The sequence below is a fragment of the Caretta caretta genome, chromosome 10 (assembly GCF_965140235.1).
Source record: "Caretta caretta isolate rCarCar2 chromosome 10, rCarCar1.hap1, whole genome shotgun sequence".
NCBI classification, from domain to species: domain Eukaryota; kingdom Metazoa; phylum Chordata; order Testudines; family Cheloniidae; genus Caretta; species Caretta caretta.
The window spans coordinates 34,799,107-34,819,403 of NC_134215.1; the positions used below are offsets into that span (position 1 = coordinate 34,799,107).

The 20,297-nt window shown below is 44.8% G+C and overlaps 1 protein-coding gene across 11 annotated transcripts in view; it reads left to right on the top strand.

Moving 5' to 3' along the window:
• DNAAF8 (dynein axonemal assembly factor 8) overlaps positions 1 to 20,297 on the top strand; it is a 150,689-nt gene that overhangs the window by 28,658 nt on the left and 101,734 nt on the right. For all 11 annotated transcript variants that reach the window (XM_075132866.1, XM_075132869.1, XM_075132867.1 and 8 more), the window contains 2 exons: positions 2,514 to 2,885; positions 4,737 to 4,896. In XM_075132866.1, the coding sequence (XP_074988967.1) occupies positions 2,514 to 2,885; positions 4,737 to 4,896 (532 nt within the window). The remainder of the gene's footprint in view (positions 1 to 2,513; positions 2,886 to 4,736; positions 4,897 to 20,297) is intronic.

Consider the following 20,297-nt stretch of genomic DNA (forward strand, 5'->3'; position numbering starts at 1 on the left):
AGCCAATTACTCTTATTTTTAAAAATAGTTTTGAAAGAATAAATGATTCGCCAAGGAACAGAGCCCAACCACTCAGAATGATTTAGCAGCTGAAATAGTCAGATACCAGAACCAAGCAGGAGCGATCCGGCGCACTAGGTGCTCTCATTTGTGCTGGTATTAATCCAGAGAAACTCCACTGAAATCACTGGGCGGTACACCAGTGTAAATCTGGACTCATATAAAGAAGACCTGGCCAATTGAATTTTGGGTTTTTTTTAGCAATTTTAAAACCAAATAAATAAATAAAATGCCTGACAAATATTACTATTTCCCTGTTCCCACGTCAGGAAATCTGGTCATCTGAGCAGGCAGAAAATCTTTGGGCTGAATTCTGATCTCATTTTTTTGGGCCTTGTGCTGTTGTCACTCTACTGATCTGTTTGGAGTTACACTGAGCTAGAATCTAGATAGTCCCCTCCCAGGGTAAAGCCTGCAGGAGGGAGAAATCTCTGAAGATCTCCTCAGGGAGACACAGAAGTGCCCTCAAATCTGGCAGATCCCCGGGGTCAGGTGTAAGAAATCTCTGTACTCATGCACCACCTCTGGCCCCTGACATTTCCCACCTCACCTCCCTAGCAGGGCCAGCAAACTCCACTTGGTTCATTCACTAAATTTCCGTATGGAGTAGGGTCAGATTAGGTAACCAATGTCTTCACCCTACCCCACTAGTTGCCTCCCAGGAGGAGAAGCAATCACAGAAGGAGTTTAATTATCACATCTATTCCTACTGGAGATAGACAAGTATCCAATCAGAATCACTGCAGAGACATGGGGATGTGTCAGTAGAATCCTTACTGCTAACTTACTCTCTTTGCTCTTGCAAATTACTCATGATTGTCCAAGGTCTGTTATACCAAGGCATTCTGCTGGCGCCACTGCTATCAATGCACAGTCGAGGCAAAGCCAGGAATGAACAATCGTCACTCTGCACTTACATTAGCAGCTTACCTGGCAACAGATTTAGAATCTGAGGCCCTGGCCTTATGGATGCTGAGAATGTCATCCAGTTCACATTCATTATTTTTGGTATCTGGCAGGGGAGGTGTTAGCAAACCCACACTGCTTAGTCATTCCCCTTAATGGTCCAATACTTACAGTAGCCAGGGGTTTCATGTGTCCAGGAGAGTCTTGTCATCTCTAGAAGAGGTCACAGGATAAAGTAATAATAATAAGAGACAGAAAAGAGGAGACACTTAAGAAAATAGAAGTGGGAAGCCTAGCTGTAGAATACTCTGTGTTCTGAAAAGTACAAGGTCAGTTAGCACAGCACCATAACAGCATGCAGGTGTATACTCTTCAGAGCCAGAACACTGTAATATCAAACTCAGACAGCACAAAGCCAATTCTCCGGGTCCAGATAATTCTCAGCTGCCTCTTTCAGAACCGAGCAGTGACATTTGTGATGCTCCCTTCCTGACACTGAAATCAGCCCAAAAACTGGTGGCCCTCACCCTTTACCAAACAGCTTGGGAGTCCCTTCAATATCAAAATGACATGCAGCCACAAAACAATTGTGTCCTGATGTTGTGTTGCAATATGATGCCATAACTTTCCATCATCATGACCTAGGGAAATCACAGAATTGTGATGTTGATAATTCAACAATCTCATTTCCTCAAGTGTTGGGAGGGAGAAGGCCTCCCTCACCTCCCTCCTATCTCCTGTAGGAATTACTGGGGGGAATCTTATCCTCTCTCTTTATACCTACCTGACTGGCTGCTGGATGGGAAAAGGGCTCCATGAGGGGAGCTGTGGACTCTATGACTTCCATGCCAGCATTCCATTTCCTGAGTGCTCCTGAGACAGGCATTGTGGTCCTCTGCCTGACAACCAGGAAGAGTGAGTGCAATGCTGGTCAAATACCTATCCCAGGACAGCTGCACGGAGGGCTAGGGTAACCTTTTCAAAGGGCCCTATGTCCCATTTTCTAAAGTGACTTGGCTCCTAAATCCCATTGTCTTTCAATGAGACTTGGGCTCCAAGTGCATATGGCACTTTTGGAAGTGGGACATAGGCTCCTGAGTCATGTAAGGGCCTTTGAAAATGTTGTCCCTCCATCTCTAGAGCCAGGAGCTGTCCATAACATAAACCGTTCTAGATCACAGCCCACTGCAGTAAAGAGTCAAACGGGCCATCCCCTTTATTGCTTCTTCTGCAGAGACAAATAACTAGTCCCATCACAAAGGACAATGTCACCAGAGCCTCATGAGTGCTGTCGAGGTTCACAGCGTTACCATCCTAGATCGATCCAGCAATGTCTAACTGAACCACCTGGAAGCCCAAAGAATTCCAGGTGGGCTCATGGTAGCATATTCTATAATTTTTGAGCTAATGTTAGGACATCAATAACCATTATCCAGGTGGTCTTCTGTGCCCTGCTTTGCGCTGCCAATCAAATTAGGTTCCTCAGTAAGGAGCTGCTAATTATAATGCTTTACCTTGGTTTAATCCATTTGATTTTTAATTTTCAGGGATTGCACTGGGAAAAGCCTGCTGTTGCAGCAACTCCGTAACTTCCGTAAAGAAGCATCTCAGCCTCTTGCTAACGAGGCCTCTAAGCAGGTGCTAAGAGATGAAGGAGTGAGCCAGGATCTTGAGAGCCCAGAAGAGATGGGCACCCTGAAAATCAGGAGAAAACGCTATCTAAGAGTGAGAGGGGAGGCAAACAAGGTGACTTCCAGGTGGCTGGTGCGCTCAGACTCTCAGAGGGGAAGTCCCCCCTTGCCAAACCATGTGAAACATGAAGCTGATTCTTCAAGGGAAAACCAGAAAGAGACTGAAGACACACTACATTCAGGAAGTGCTTCAGAGCCCCCTCTAAATAAAGCAGCAGAATCCCCAAGGTACAAGAGAGTTTGGAGTAAAGCCATCAGTGGTGATTCTGAATGCCATTCCACTAAGCATCCATCTAGAGCAGAGGTTTTCAACCTGTGGTCTGTGGACCCCTGAGGGGCCACAGATTGTGTCTGAGATTTCCAAAGGGGTCAGCACCTCCATTCAAAATTTTTTAGGGGTCTGCAAATGAAAACAGGTTGAAAACCACTGACCTAGAGAGCATATTACTGGCTGCAAACTAGGGGTGCAAAGTTGACTGTCTCAGTTAGCTAGAGAGGCAGTCAAGGCCGGTGGCTCTTGCTTAATTGCTTAGAGAGGCAGTTGGACCCAGTGGATAGGGCTCTGGCCTTAGATTAGGGAGACTTGTGTTCTATTTCCAGCTCTGCCATCAGCTTGCTGGATAACCTTGAGCAAGTCACTTCCCCTCCATTTCTGCAATCTGTAAAATGAGGATAATGACATTGACCTCCTTTATACAGCACTTTGAGTACTACTGATGAAAACCTGTATAAGAGCCAGATATGATGATGTCTTTATCTTTTACAAAGCATGCCCAGGAGGAACTGAGAGAGCTATGAAATGCCTTGGGAGGCTAGGGAAAGAGAATTAAAAATGGTATTCATAAAAGAAATCACAGCGACTTTGCTTCAGTTATCCAGGCCTCTGCCACCTCGAGACTAGACATGTGTAGCACATTCTGTGTAAGGTTATGTCTTGAGATGAAACTGGTGATAATGGCTGTATGCATCTGTCTTCTTATGTGGCTGTGATTCACACAGGGAGCCCATTACATTGATGTTCCATAGCCTGCCCAGGCTGCATGATATTGTCATGGTGAAGTTCTCGGTGTTGATTTTGACCTATGAACCTCTAAATGTCTCATACCTGCCTGTCCCAGAGACTGCCTCTCTCCCAGCATTAAATTGCCACCATTGCCAATGACCAAAGCTCTTGAGCTAACAGGAGGCTGGTTGCAGGGTGTTTTTTCTGAGAGATCCTTAGCAATGGAGCATGTGCCTTTGTTTGGTCTGGCAGAACCCAGATTTGTTTTCTTTTGAGCATGCCACAAGGAACCTGAAGAAGAGCTCCAAAGCTTGTCCCTCTCACCAACAGAAGTGGGTCCAATAAAAGATATAACCTCACCCATCTTGTCTTTCACAAAGATATCAGGCATCTGTGGAGGTGTTAAGCTGGAGGATATGAGGGCGGCTAGAGGCTGGGTTATTTGGTAATTATTAGAGTGGCTGGTAGGGACAGATCACAGGGATCGTCAGTTTTTGCGTTGGACATTGTGATGTGAGAGCACCTAGAGCTTGGGAGAGGTGCTGTAAAATGATCAGGCATGATATTAAGTTTGGAAACAGCAGTTAACATCCGCAGCCCCCTGAACACAGCAGGATGTGGCACAGTGGAAAGTCTGTTGTAAAATGTGGGAGAAGAGAGGAAGAAGAGGCTTTAGGGATCCATCAGGGAATTTTGGTGAGAGAAAAAGGGGGAAAATCAGGAACAAGCTTAGGCAGACTGCTTCCATCTTACCAGCATATTCCAGCCTCCAAGCAGTTTGCCAGCACTTAACCTGGGTCTGAGCCTGTTCCCATTCCCTGTTTCTAGTGTTGTTTTTACACAGTTTTGCCCAATCATTTCACATGGGTCCTCCTCAGGTATCAGAAGGGCCCCCTAAAACCATTGCACCAGTTCACATCTTGCCTCCAGTATACAGTGTCATGTTTGATGAGCCACAAGGAATCATCTGAAGGATTTGGGTGCATATCTAAGTATGGTGAGTATAAACAGGGGGCTGAGACCCCAGAGTTAGAATAAAATGTAGGAGGATCTGTATGTTATATTATATTTTGCAGGGCAGAAGAAAGCCCGAGAGAGCTGTCCCTAAAGGAAAAGCAGATGAAAGAGAAGCACAGGAGACAGAGACTCCAGGAGCAGCTGGAGCAATTGCAGCCTCAACACTCGGTCACTGGAAAGCAGCCCATGGCAGAGAAAACTCCTGTTTTGTTTCACCCGGTTAGTAGCTCAGCATAGGAATGCTCCTTTTAGAGTGTTTTGCTTCCTGCTGACCCCGTTTTGAAAATTCTGGGAGAATCTAGCCATGACCTCAAAGTCCAAAAAACCTTTTCATTCTAATACTTTAAGGTTGTGTTACATCTCTGTTTTCATGGGCTAGCTTCATGGTTCTGCCATGCCTGGTCATAAGAGCAATCTTGAGAGTTATTCTCTCTTACTTACGCACCTGCTTCCACCGCCGGACCCGTGCCTGTGGAGAACACCTTCTGCATTTCCCAAAGGAGCTCCCACTGCTGGGGATGTGGGGTGAAATCCTGGCTACGTTGAAGTCAATGAGAGTTTTGCCACTAACTTTAGTAGGGCCGGGATTTCACCCAGAGTTCTCGTAGCTTTTTTAAAAAACAAAAAGTTTATTTTTATGGTTTTAAATAAGTTCTTAGCTTCGATTTGGCCTCCTGTCCCCAGCGTCTTGGCTCTCAGTACTGCACCCACATCTGGATAGGCAGCAGGTGTGAAAGGAGGATTGTGATTTTAGTTAGTTTCTTTCCTTGCAGTGTTTGATCTTGCCAACAGTGTTCTTAAGGGATCACAAAGCCATTTGAACTCTCTGAAGCCTAAAACAAGGCTTAGAGAAGGGGATCATGTCTCATTTCCACAAGATCTACATATTTAGTCCTGATTTCTCACTGCACTGATTTTGCTCCTAGCAGTGCCCTCCATCCCCACAGAGGGTGGTAGGGAGTAGGATTTCCCCCTACATTTGCTCCAGGTCCGAGGGTAGCAATCACTTTGGCTTAGCAACAGTAGAAAACATTTCACTTAGTGCTAAAGTCTTGTGGTCTAAATGCACTTGACAGGGGAAGGTCCATTCAAGTTTGCTAATTTGTAAACAAATGTGACTTTATTGGATTTCTGCATCTTAAATATTCACTTTTAAAACATTGGATTTACCACTGATGAAAGATGTTGGATTGACAATCCTGCCAGCTGAAGTCCTCTGTGTTTATAGAGGAGAATCAGCAAGAGCAATGCAGTGCAGAGTTCTCGCATAGCATTCTGCTAAGAGACTTAATTCTTGTTCTAGAGGGACCTTCTATAAGGGTTTCTCATCTGTAGTCTAGTAAAGTCTGCAAACGTGTTGAGTTTGTGGCATGTCAGAAACTGTTAAGGAGCTCCTGTTGGTGCTGGTTAAGATGTGGGTACTTGTTCATTTGGACATAGATTGAGTCCCACCAGCTAATTTCTTATATTGCACCAAACAATTGTCAGGATGCGATATATTTTGATCACTACCAACCTTTGTTAGATTTGAACCCATGTAATAAAGGTAAAAGACTCCCTAATCCAATGCTAATTTCATAAACTACCCAGTCTCCCAACTATAACTAAATTCACGATGCACTGTGGTGGAGCCAACAAGACAACAGCCCACACTGAACGCACTCTGTGGGCAGCTTCTATCCAATTCTTGTTCGTGAAAATCCATTATTAAAATTAAAAAGAGAAACAAAAAATATGTCAATATAATCCATCAGATATAACCGTCCTTTTTAGGGTTATTTGAAATTCACTTTGACAGTTAGCAGTATTTCTGGGCTTCAAATTAGAACAGTTTTTTCTATCTTCTTTCTTTTTTTATTTGCACAGACAGAAGCAGAAAAACTGAGAATGTTTTGACATCTGAAACTGAAGAAGCTATAATTTGGCAGCTGTGTTGCTCAGCGATTTGGAAATGAAAATATCTAAGACCAATTTTATTTATATATATATATTCAAAGAACAAACTGGAGTCTCTGACAGGGTAGCACACTATCAAATTTGTTTTCTACATACTTTTTTTGGCAGCGATAGACATTCAGATTTGGAACATGGGACTCCTGACCATCCTAATGTACATCAGTAATTGAATTGAATAATAATTACAGAAGCTCAGAATCCCTTCACAGAGGTTATTAGAGAGTAATACACAGTTTTTATAAACTCTGTGACAATTACATAAAAGGTCTTTTTTCAACTCTTGAAAGCGACGAAATTCAGACTTAATTTCATCACTGTCACCTTAGCTTAACCTAATTCAGTCAAACTCTGTTCACAGTTTCTGCTTTCAGCGGGGTGGCAATAGCATAAATGAGAATCATTAGATCTGGGATAACATTTTCAAAAATGCGTAAGTGACTTATGAGAGTAAGGACCAGACTTTCAAAGGTAATTAGGCGCCTAAAGATGCAGATAGGTGCTTAGTGAGATTTTCAAAACATTTAGGTGCCAAATTCTCATTGATTTCAATGGGTGTTTTGAAAATCTCACTAGGCACCTATCTGCATCGTTAGGTGCCTAAACACCTTTAAAAATCTGCCTCTAAGTCCAATTTTCAAAAATGACTTTGACAGTTAGGAGTTTGAGTCCTATTGACTTTCACTGAGACGTAGACTGCAAAATACCTAGATCACCTTTTAAAATGGGACTTAGGCTCCTAAGTCATAAGGACGTAGGCATGTTTGAAAATTTTACCCTTGTTCCATTGGGCCAGGCATAAGTAGACTTTCATGAACATTTCATCCAACTAAGTGGGGACATAAACAGTTCTGTAAGGTACATGTGGGGTTTAAGCAATAACATAGTATAAAGTGCACAGATTTGGTTTCAGTAGATGGACAAAAACAAGTGTAACTTATGTGCAGTGGTGGAGAAGGGATGTTGGTTGCAGGTAAACCAATTAAAAAGAACATGTAAGATAAAGTAGCGGCACCTGCCTTTTAAGGTTACTTATCTTGCATACTCTCCTAGGGTATGTCAACCCTGCATCTGGGAGCCAATCTCCCAGCCCACAGACTTGTGTTAGTGGGGCTTGCGCCAGACGTTGCAACACAACTATTTTTAGCACGCTAGTGAAAGTCCCACTAGCACAAGTATGTGGACCCGGACTGGGAGGCTTGCTCCCAGATGCAGGGTAGACATACCCCCAGTGTCAAATCAGTACCATTCGTGCTATCACACCTCTTTCTGACTGACTTGCACTCCTGCTTCCATTGGATTCTGTGGCAAAGCTGTCATGGATGTCAGTGAGAGCATGATCAGACACCTGACATGGAACTTACCTGCCAATAATGTCATAGCTGAATGTAGCCCTTGTGACTAAACATATTGCATTACCTATAACGGCCCAAATTCAGTGAAAGTAACTCTTGCTTTACACAGTGTGACTAAAAGTAGAGTTTGGCCCGAAATATAAGCAAAAAGCCTTGAACTACTGAACTACTTGAGTTAAAGACAGAGTGAAAGACAGCCTGAAATCAGACAATTTTTCAAAAATGAAGTTTCTGATCTTTCACCAATCTAGCTAAGGTACTTATATGGTCCCATTGCCATAGTATCTGACTGCATCATGCTCTTTAATGCGGTTGTCCTTGCAACACCTCTGGGATGGGGGACTGGGACACAGAGATGAAGTGGTTTGCTCAAGGTCACACTGCAGGTCATTGAACCTGGGTGTCCGGAGTCCCAAACTAGTAACCTAACCTCTGGACCATCCTCCCTTTCTATACCAGCTACCCTTGAGAAGCCTGGCAACTTCAGTGCTCTTGAATGATATTTTCCTTTAAAAAAAAAAAAAAAAAAAGACAAATGAACTAAGAGCCTGATCCCTCAAAGATTTTCACAGATGAGTAACTTTACTCATGTGAGTAAGCTACTCATCTGGGTACAGTCTTTTTTCCAGATCAGGCCCTACCTGACTAAACAGGGCAAGAAGATAAAATTCACCCCCTCTTAACTGGTGCATAGGGCCTTTCACCTAGGTGAAACTGACTGTATGCAAAACTGTCAAATGCACAAAGTAAACAAACAAAAATAGAACAAAATAATTCTTTTGTATTGTATCTGATGTGACTGCTTGTAGGAATAGTAGCTGAAACATTTTCCTACTGAAGTGCGATTTTTGAGTTCCTGTGTCTCTAAATCAGACTTTGTAGGTTTAAATTAGATCCTCGTGGCCCAATTCTGTTTTCATTTACACCGTTGATGTATAACTCACACCAATGTGATTTTGGAGTAACTGAATGCAGAATTTAGCCCTTAATGTTATTTTAACATAGTTTTTTAATTTAAAGTGTGATTATGTTCAGAAACACATCTATGTAAAAATGGTCCAAGCTGCTTCCTGTGCTGAACTTGGCCTGTGCATACTCTTCAGATTCCCATCAGATTTCTTTGCCCTGGTTATGCTGGGATTATACGTAGCAGTGATACATCAAACAGCCACCAGATGGCCCCTGAATACTTCTCTTTTGTCTAATAAAATATTTGCCAATTGTCTGAAACAATACTAAAATCTCTCTTATTTAATGAAAAAAATAAATTAATTACTACTGCCCTAACTCCAGAATGGCTTAAAAATAAGATAAGTTAATTAAAGATGATGTAGTAAATTCTATTGGGCAAGAACTTTAAGGCTATATTCTCTCTTGTGCTGTCAGCAAAAAGAGGCTAGAAACAAGCTGGATCTGGCCAGCTGAGAATTCCTTCGGTGTGGGAGAACTGTTAGCTGGTGCAGTGCCAGTGTATCTGGCTCTTCTGCCAGCTTATTATTATTTTTTATGCAGTGCTCCAGCTGTGTTCATCTGATTTATAATCCCTTAGGGACCATGGGCAATAAGATCTAGAGAAGTCCACAGGCTACTCTAACCTATGCCAGGGCTCAGGATTGCACCCTTGAGATTCAGCAAGCCATAACTGGCAAAACAGAGAATCCTGGCCTTAAAGTTTTGGCTGTAAAGATAACCAGCTGCAAAGACTGCTGTGTAGTTAGCTGTATTCCTCTTCGGGTTCATACAGTAATGCGAGTTATGGGAGTGTGAAGACTGCTAAACTGTCGGTCCATACATTAAAACAAGTCAAGAAGACCTTTAACATCTCATTATCCGACTGACTCCTGTCAAAGGTTCTTATACTGCACCCATCACCATGGTATCTGAGCTGAAAATAGTCACCAGTGGTCTGTTTTAATGTGTTATTTGACCGGGTTTTGCAGAAATACTGCTGAGGTGACACTCGCCTCAACCAGAGTGCACTCAATTATCATTTCAAAACACTAAGGCCCAGACTTTTACAGGTATTTAAGCATTGCTGTGCTCAGCATTGCAATGCCCAACTGATTGAGGAGCCTACATCTCATTGTCAAGAGGGACTTAGGCACTTAAGAGCCTTAAATCCATTGATTGTCAGTAGGGTGCTGTGCAGGTCATAATATAATACATGAATTACACTAGCTGGTCACAGTCCAGGACCCATGGGACGGAGAGTTTCTTTCAGACTGCCAGCAGTTCATTCCATTTCTATAGAATATAAGCTTTCATTTATTAAAAAAATTAAGATTCTAACCCTTCTGCCTTCTATGGAGTCTTTCAAGTAGGAGCTGGTGCAGTGTTGTCGTCTTGAGTCTGCCAACAAACAGCCTGAAATTAGAGCTTTAAGGCCTGACCTAATGTGCATCGAAGCCAAAGGAAAGAGTCCCATGGTTTTCATTGGGGGTTGGATCAGTCCTAAGAAAACTGTGAACTTCTCGATTTATCTCAATGGGAATTTAACTCTGAACCTAGCTGGAGATCACTGAAATTGCAGGTCGAAAAGATCAGTGTAGCCAGCTAGTCCATCCCCTGAAGGATTCTCTTATGTTAGATACAGTAGATTCCACTTATTAGAACCCTTTGGTTGTCAGCAAAAAGTTGCTATTATCCAGCAGTTGCTAATAAGCAGAAGGCAGGGTTATGAGGCTATATCTGGGAAAGGAAACACTGGGGTATGCCTTCCTTGGCTGCAGCCTGCAAACCTACCTCTAGCGGGGGACTGCAGCCTGGATGCTGAGGCTTTCTATGGTGAGCAGGGATGCTGGAGGCCCCAGAGGCTGCACCATACCTCTCCCTGTGCTCTCCATGGGTCTGGGCTCAGGCACATTCCAATGCTTCTTTCTGTGCATGCAGTCGCTTGGCAGGGCACAGCCCGGAAAGGGTAGGGAGAGGTGCCATGCATCTCCAACAGCTGGGCTGCAGCCACCTTCCCTGCTACTGCCCAGCCCACAGCCTTGCCTCCTAGCCTACAGTCCCTTACCGCCTGTGCACTCCCTGTGCGCAGGCAGGTTTGCAGGGCTGCAGCCAAAGAAGGTACATTCTAGCACTTTCTTCCCTTGCTGCAGCCTTGCAAACCTGCCTACAGGCCAAAAAAAGAAGTTGCTAATAAGTGGCATACCTTTTCCAATATCCAAATCCCATTAATCCTGCTGTGAATGGGACAGGATTGGTTCCCAGCAATGTGTTGCCATTAAGCAGAAGTTACTAATATCAGCACTGCTATTAATCTACTATACATTTATGGTCCCCATTGCCATGGTATTTGAGCACCACACAATTTTTAACAAATTCCTCCTCATGACACCCAGGTGAGGTGAAGAAGTCCTGTATTCCCATTTCATGAATGGGAAACTGAAGCAGAGAGACCAAATGACTTTTCTGAGGTCATATAGGAAATCTGAAGTGGAGCAGGAACTGAATTTAGGTCTCCCTAGACCCAAGCAAGCAACCTGACTCACTGCACTATCCTTCCTCTGTCTCTGGTTTTCCACATTCAAAGCAACAGCCAGTTACATGTGCAGAGCTGACGATTCTGGGTGCTCCCTACAGCACTTTCTCCAGTGCTTTGTTAGGTGACTTAAGGAAGGGTGAGAGCACCATTGCTTGGGACACTATGCACGGTCAGCTTGTTCTTACCATTAGGAAGCTGTGCCTGATTGTCAGTCCTTAATTTCCTTATCTTAATATAATCCTTCTGCCAGGTGGAGCCGGCAGCAACCAGGGCCGGGTTCAATATGTAAGGGTTCCTTTCCAACAATACAACACAGAACTGGCTCAAGCCCCCACCCAGTAACCTGAGAAAATTACACACCACCCCGGGCGCCTCTGAGAGGCAGTACTTCCCCAATCACAAGCACAGAGTCTGAGTGTAGAAAATAAACTTTTAATGAAAGGAGGGAAGTCACCCAACGTTAATTAGGGAAAATGCCACAAGCAGGATTCATAATCATAAAACTGTGAGCAGGACACCCACCCCAGTGTGCCTGGGGCAGAGACTTCTGCCTCATGTTCTTGAGTTCTACAACCAAAAGTTCCTTTCCTGCGTCCCCCTCTGCTCCCTCACCATAACCCACTCACAGTGGTTGTCCTTGGTCAGTGAGGACCCAGGGTTCAGAGGTGCATCTGTGTGAGTTCACCTCCCACCCAGGGAAGAAGGCACCTTACTTGCTCTGCCATCTGAGCACATGATCTGGCTGGCTACCCCACCAGCCACGGTTCCTCTCCACTAGCCACCTGGCCAGCCATGGTTCTTTGTTGCCTGGCCACTCTGCCACCCGACTGCTTGCCACTTTCGCTGGCTGCCCGTCAGTTACCTTCTGCTGCCACCTGCCTCTCTGCTGTGACTTCTGTAGATCAGTCTCTTAGGGCTTGTCTACACTGGCACTTTACAGTGCTGCAAACTTTCTTGCTAAGGGGTGTGAAAAAATATCCCCCTGAGCGCAGCAAGTTTCAGCACTGTAAAGCACCAGTATAGACAGTGCACCAGTGCTGGGAGTGTGCCTATACCCCTCGTGGAGGGTAGCTACGCCCCTCGTGGAAGTGGGTTTTTTTGACTGCTGGGAGAGAGCTCTCCCAGCGCTCTGCTGCAACTACACAAGCCACGTTAAAGCACCTCCACAGCAGCACTTTAACATTGCCAGTGTAGACTATCCCTTAGTGATTTTTAGTTCTCATCAGGCTGGGCAGAACTAAATGGCTCCTAATGAAACCTATTTGGCTCTATCTTTAAACAGTGGGGAGGAACAGGTTAAACCAGACCGGGGACCCTTAGGGAGAGTCCACACCTCCTGGCTGGGACACCTGTCCCCACCCCTCTTACTTTCACAGGGGTCTGACATTTGAGCCCCTGGCTTAACAAGGTCCTTTCTATTAACAGTGACCCCCTCATTTGGGACAGGTCAAGCACAGTTCTGCTCTCTTTTATTCATACAAGACAACAACATTGATAACAACATTTCATTACTCCTACATTCAGTACTAAAGTAGTTTGTAACCCAACACCAGCCAAAGTTGATCACTTTGAGCAACATGGTTCTATCTGCTGGATATCTTGGCAGAGCAGGTGTGTTCATGTAAATACAGTTTACTCCTGAAGTCTCTCCACCTCCCAGCTAGATGTCAGGGAGGAATTCATTCACACCCTGCTTACATTAATTTCATCCTGCATCTCTTAGTTATACCTCAGGGTTCAAAGTGAGCTATTAGGGGAAGGGAGGAGAAACAGAGGGCAGCAGCTATCAGGAGAGAGGGGGAACGGGAGCCGAGCGTGACTGAACAGGAGCATGGCAAGTGGGGCACAAGTAGAATTTTTTCACTGCCATCCCTGCTTCTGTAGCTTTGAGTTGAAGATTGTCTTTTTTCGGGGCTTGCAGCCCTGAACCCATTCAAAGACGTATTCTGAAAAACAGAATCACTGTATCAGTTCAAGGCTGCAGGGTAGCTGGCTGCTGCTTTGAGTGGGGAAAGGTGCTGGTGAGAGAACGCTTAATGGAACATTCACTTGAAAGTCCTCTGCCCCTGCCAGCCAGTGATCCGCTGGGAGAGAAGTGAGGTCTGTTCCCTCCTGGGTAGTGAGGCCTGTGAAAAGAGCAAATTTGCCAGCTGGAGCCTGGGAGAGCAGAGCAGAGCAGAGCCTTGTTTTTGTCCATTGCACTATCCTCATTCTTAGGCTCTGATTGGCCTGGCCCTTCTGGAGAGATGCCATGTTTCATCCCATAGCCCTGGGATATGTATGGAGGAGAATGGGGAACGGGGGAAAATAGAGAAAGAAGGGAAGGGGTTTAATTGGAAGGGCAGAGGTGGAAAGGCAGGGCAGAAGGCAGAACAATGAGGAGGGACTAAAAGAAGAGAGGAAGTCTAGTAGGAAGGGGAGAGAAGGCAGAGAGGAGGGCAAAGAGAACGTGGCAGATGGGAAGGCAAGAAAGGAAAAAGAGAGGAAAGTCAAATGAGACACCAAATGGTAAGGTTAGGAAGAGGATGTAGTGTTCACTGGCACAGGTTTCAATGCATCGTTGGGCGAATACATGCTGACACCAGCTCCTGAACTGGGTTGTAGATGTCTATGCAAATTAGTTTTGGCTTTTGGACTCCTGGGAAGTGGCTTCCATAATTCTTCTTTTGCAAGGTGTGTAGCCCTGCTTGCATAATCAGACCAGTACACAGTTCCATCCTGTGCTGGTGCAAGAGCCCCTTGATGCTAATACTGTAGGGGTGCACTAGCATAGAGAAGGGCAGACAGTAAAGAATGCAGGGGTCCCCAGTTCACAAGAGAACTTCACCCTAGATTCTTCTTGTAACTGACCTTTTTGTCTGCACCAGTTCACACAATGCTGCAGCAGCACAGCCTCCAGGGCATGTTCTGGGGTCCCCATCCCACGGAAAACAGGTTGAAACGAGAGTGACATGTATTTTGTATATGCATCCATGCCGCTTCGTTTGGGGTACAAGCTGCTTTGTGGTGACCCAGATCTATGTGGCGATAACATTTCCCACCCATTCCAGACACATCCTCCATTGGCCTCCACACATAGGACTTAGCCCACCCCCTTGTGCCATGGTAGAACAGCAGGTGGCAGGTTTGGAGAGGAAGGTTGCCCTCTGAATCTTGAGCCTTGCCAGTTGAATGCCTTTGCAGGAGCCCCTGGCTTTGTCTATACCACTTTCCATCCATGGCATAAAGTGGGTGAAATCTGATGTCTTTCCAGGGCTGTGGTTGTTTTCAGTCCCATTTTCTCTAAGTGGAATTTGAAATGGCGCTAGAAAGATATGAAATATTTAGTCCTTGATATTCCTTGGCCCATCTTGGGAGTGATTAAAATGAGTTTTGGTCCATTATTGAATATACTTATGGCAGATCTTGACAGATGGAAACATTTGTTGCTTTTGCTTAAGGGAAAGGTTAATATAAGTGAAATGAATATAATTTCCAGAATTGTATACACAGAGCTTGCTGCCAGTAGAGGTCCCTAAATACTTTTCCATTCACATTAGCAGAATTGTCAAGATAGATTTGAAGAGCAGGCAGTAAAGCAAAATGTTAATTAGCTAACCCCTATCTGCCATCTAAAAGGGGGCCGATGAGGAGGAAATTATGTCTGCATAAGGCAGTTGCTCTTTGACAAGCTGGCAGAAGTCTGTGTTACCTATGGGCCAGAATCAATCACCTTTACTTCCACTGAGAAGGACCTCTTGCTTCACTGAGATCAGAATAGAACTCAGATCTCTGATTCTCTGCTCAAACTGGGACCTGTGGAACTACTTGCCGACAAAGGGAGGCTGAACCTGCCCCTGTGTTTTTGTGCCTGAGCGTAGTGACCCCACTACTTATAGTGAATCAGGAGGGACTAGTGGTTAGAGCACAGAACTGGGAGTCCAAAGAGCCAAGTTCTTTTGCCAGTGACTTCTTTTTTTTGATGCTGGAAGCAGTATGGGCTATGATTTTTGTACAGTGGTGATCTTGATTGGGACCACTAGGTGCTACCATAATACAAATCTTCATGTCAACTAGAGAAGCCCTATACGCAACAGCAGCACTGTTTGTAGGAATTTCAAATGGTCTAGTTGAGGTTTTAAAGTGGAAAAATCCTGCAATTATGATTATTTTAAAAAGTATGTAGCTGTGTAAGGCTGCACGGTGAGCACCTGCAACTTCCTCAGAAGTTACTGGCAATTACAGGTGCTCAGCACCTCTGGGGATCAGGTGCAGAGATAAATCATATCCCCTGCCCTGAAGAGCTTACAGCCTAAGTAAGACAAGACATGTTGGAAAAATCAATACAACAACAGATTGGCCCTCGCAGATGAAAACAAGAGAAGGCTTGATCTGGGAAAGTGCTGAGTGCTCTCAGGTCCCAGTGAAACCAGTGGGAGTTGAGGGCACTTGGCACCACACCGCAGTGTTCCACACCTTTCTGGATTGAGCCCATATTGTCTTGGAGGAGCATCATTTTAAAGGTGGCCCATTTACCCAGCTAGCCCTCTGTGATTGGTACAGGGAGGGCCGTGTGTACAATGGCCACACCCTCTCATTCCATCTTTAATGCCCTGCCCTTCACAGCAGGTTGGCCTTTCTTGCAAGGACCCCATCAGCTTAAAAATCAGTCCCCTCTGTGCAAATGTTTTACTTGCCATCACTACAAGTATTACGTAACTAGGTAATGGGCCAGCTCCCCTTTGCTCTCCCCCAATCCTGGAGATGGCTGTGTGCAGGGCTGGGACTTCAGCATAAGTTACAGCATTGCTGCTAACAGCCCAAGGGGTCAAAATGGTGCAGTGCAGGGGATCTTGACCATGCCCCCTTTCTGCAGCGGGATGGGAGCCTCAGACTCTTTGCGTGAGGGTGATCCTCCCGAAGGCAGGTGCCCCTGCTTCATGGCCTTACTGCAAGAGAGGAGCTGGTCCTATGACTACAGAGTTCAAGGGGAAAATGTCCTTTTTTTTTTTTCACCCGTGTTTACTTCTTGCATTTGACAGCCCTTTAGTTTCCTTGTTTCCCTCTCTAAAGAGCCAGGTTCACCCTGCTCTTCCACAGACTCCCTGAGTGACCTTGAGCAAGCATCAATTCCCCATCTGTCCAATGGGGAGGATAGCCCTTCCCTTCCTCACAGGTGTGTTGCTAGGATAAAGACATTAAAGATTGTGAGCTGCTCAGGTATCCAGTTATGGGGGCCATGTGAGTAGATCATATAGTCAATCACTATCCCCCTTTGTTTGTGTGAGTCTCTCACAGAGCAACAAGGGAAGGCTCTCTCTATATATACTCAACAGGAAAATGTGCTTGTGAAAGCTACAAATATTAAACTATACCCAGGGTTGAGGGTGTATTTCAAGTCGCATATAGTGTTGGCCTGATGCCATGTTCGAAATGGAAGAAGAGAAGTATTTAAACATAGTATATGCTTCAGGAGGCAATGGGGCCTGGTAAATAGGACACTCAACTGGGTCTCAGGACACGGGGATTTTATTCCCAGCTCTGCCAATGGCCTGCTGGGTGACCTTAGGCATGTCATTTCCCCAACCTGTGCTCCTCAGTTTCCCTATCTGTAAAATAGGAATGGTGATGCTACTGAGCTTGCTTGAATAGTGCATTGAGAACTCCAGATGCAAAGCACTATAAGGGATCCAGGTGTTATTTGGGCTGCCCAGCCAATAATGGCTTTGAAATAGTTCTGTTTCTGGAATGTGTAAAGGAAGGAAAGAGACAAAATGTTAGTGTTTTTCCTTAATGTTGTGCTGTCCATCTTCAGAGTGCTTTACAGACCTTAGCTATTTAATCCTCCTGTCAGGTAGTTAAGTCAGGAGTGCTATCCCCATTTTAAAGGTGGAGAGATGGAGGGAGAGAGGTTAAGTGGTGTTCCTAAGGAATCAGGCTTAGAGCCAGGATTAGGACCCAAGTACCTGGTTCCCAGTCCTCTGCTCAGATCACTGTATCACCTCTCCCAGAGTAAAGCCCTTGAGTTCACGCACTAGAATGTGTGTTGGGCAGAGAAATCTCTTCCATACCTGTTTGTTTGTTTTCAAAGAGATAAAGATCATTAAGTTGTGTCAGTCTTAGGGAAGGAGGAAGTGAGGCTGGCGTTTATGGTTGGCAGAGTCATTTGACCTGTTTGTTTGTTTCAGCCACTTATTGCATCTTGTCACTAACCAAGATCATAAGCTCGTTGGGCAAGGACTCTCTTTTTGCTTCACATTTGTGTAACACACAACACAATGCGCTGTGATCCCTGCTCAGCCTCTCCAGTGCTAATGTAATAAGAAGAATAAATAACCATCTCAGGAAAGGAGCTCTCCATCTTGTATTCTAGAAAGCAAACAAAATCAAACAGCCTGCTTCTGTTCCCACTTCTACTGGTTTATACCAACATGACGGCATTGACTTTGATGGAGTTTGATGGAGTTCCTCCTGATTTACTCTCATGTAAGGGAGACAAGAATCAGCCCCTGTTATATTTTGGTTGGGCGCAAGATCCTGGAAAATGGGAATTTTTACCTAAAGATGTTCAAGATAAGATGTGCTAAGTGAGGCCCTTTTGTGTCATATCTGCTGGTATGGAAGAACAATCAGAGTGAGGACTCTCAGAGCAGCTGAAAGTGGAAAATACAGTGAGCTTTCCAGTCTGGTTTTGTATCCCTGTGGTTTGGAAATCATTCCGAAGAGCATCAGAACATTTGAGGGCTGTTCTTTGAGGTTTCCTGATCACTAGTCCCTTCTGATCCATTCATAACATCTCAGAGTCTGACTAGAAATATACTGGCAGCGAGTGAGAGGTCTCTCATAACTAGTAGCTCAGGAGTGGCCAACAGGACGCTTGCTTCCAGAAACGGTGTCAAGAGAGCCCATGCTGAGCCAGATCCTGGCAACACATCAGAAAGACAGCACAGCAAGGGCAGTGGCACATACCAGCAGCATCCAGCAAGGAGGGTTTCTGACAGCACAGGATATCACTGGTTAGGCCAGGTAACACTGCAGTGAGGCTCTGCATGTGGTTGCTGTCCTCAAGAGCAATTGTTTAGTGCAATGGAGCCATCTTGTTTACTGCAGATAGCAGAGGAAGTGTATGCTCTATTCCAACAACATCCGTGTACCCTGTAACCATACTCCTGTTGCCAAGGTATACAGCCAACAACACAAGCAATGTATATGTGCCAGTGCGTGCTTCGGCCAGATCCTTGGCTCTGATTTGGTCTCTTTGCACTGCTTTGGTGGCACAAAGTAGCCACTAAACTGCCCTGCCTGGGCAGCTGAGGTTTCCCCTGGGGTGAGTGAGTCCTCAAGTGCAATAGAGACAGTGTAGCTCGCTGTACACCACACCCCTTCAGAGCCCCAGCATGGGGGTTATCAAGGAAGTGGCCAACGGGAGAGGGATGTGTATGGAGCACTGCTATGCTCCAACTATTCCCAGCTTGTGTATCAGCGCTTTGGGTTATAGCAGCCCTGAGAAGGCTGCTGTATATTGCACCTGGGATTGACCCAGCCCCTCCAGGCCTCACAACTGGGGGAACATGAAGCTTGTATAAAACCATATCCCCCTGCTCTGGGTCCTGTGCTGAGCAGGGCTGTGTGCAACAGTAGGATCCCACCTGCACCTTCACAGTGCAATAATTGTATTGCATAAATCTGTATAGACACAGGCAGGCGTTAGCCCTCTTGGGCTCTCACAGAGGGAAGAATGGCTGATCCAAATCTTATCGTACTTCCCAATCAGGAGAGACGATCTCTTTCAAGCTAGAGCCTGAGAATAATAGTAGAGAAAAGAAGCTATTCCTAGCAAGGAAATGTCTGCTTTCAATTTAAACAACCTAACACAATATGCAATGCCTGGACCAAATTGGAGAGCTGTGTAAAAGGGACGATAGCAGCAAATAAAGCTTCTGTTTCTCAGATCCTTGAATTCCTGAAGTCTTATTTTGGCAGTACTTTAGAGTTATCTACTTTGGAGGTTTATACCTCATCCATTTCAACAATCTAAAGCATGGTTCAGGTCAGAAAATCTCTGTATCATACTGACACGGGTATATTTCTCAGCTCAGTAACCTCAGAATGGTTAATATTCAGAAAACCACTCCTGTTATCAAGTATGAGTCCAGTGCTAAAGTGCATTAACAGAAAGACCATTCAGACCATTAATGTCAATCTTATGATTCTTTTCATTATTAAATGTTGCCATCCTAATTACAGTATGTTCTGCCAGTTTAATACAGGAAATTCAGACAATTTCTCATTCTTATCCATTGCTTCCATTCTGCACTGATAAAGCAGTTCTCTGGCTGATTGCAGGATTTATTCCACAATTTAATGTGTAGTTTGAAATTGACTAACAGATGGTATTGCCATCATTTTTTCCTTTCCCCAAAGAATGGGAAAGAACAAACACTTGACATTTCTGATATGTCTTCATCCACCACTAGAAATTAGGAAGCCATGAAAGAATGTTACCTGCGTTTCATTGGAGAGATGGACATGATTGCTAAGGGGAACAACTGCATTTCCTAGCTGGTTAAAGCACAGCTCTGTCCAGTTTCCAGGCTTATGAAAACAGACACATGGCAATGCCTTCTGCACACTTGCTTTTTTCTGCGCATGAATACTGTGTACTGTAAGAGGTCATGGAAGGCTGAAGCCATTTTAACATGGAGAGAATAGAGACTTCATTAGAGGAATTAGCTAAGGCTGCTAAAGTACCTAGAAATCAGTTCACATTTACAAATGTACAGCTGATGCATCATTTGGCAGACAATTTCTGCAATCGGTAATTTGCCACTCATCAGGGATTGCCT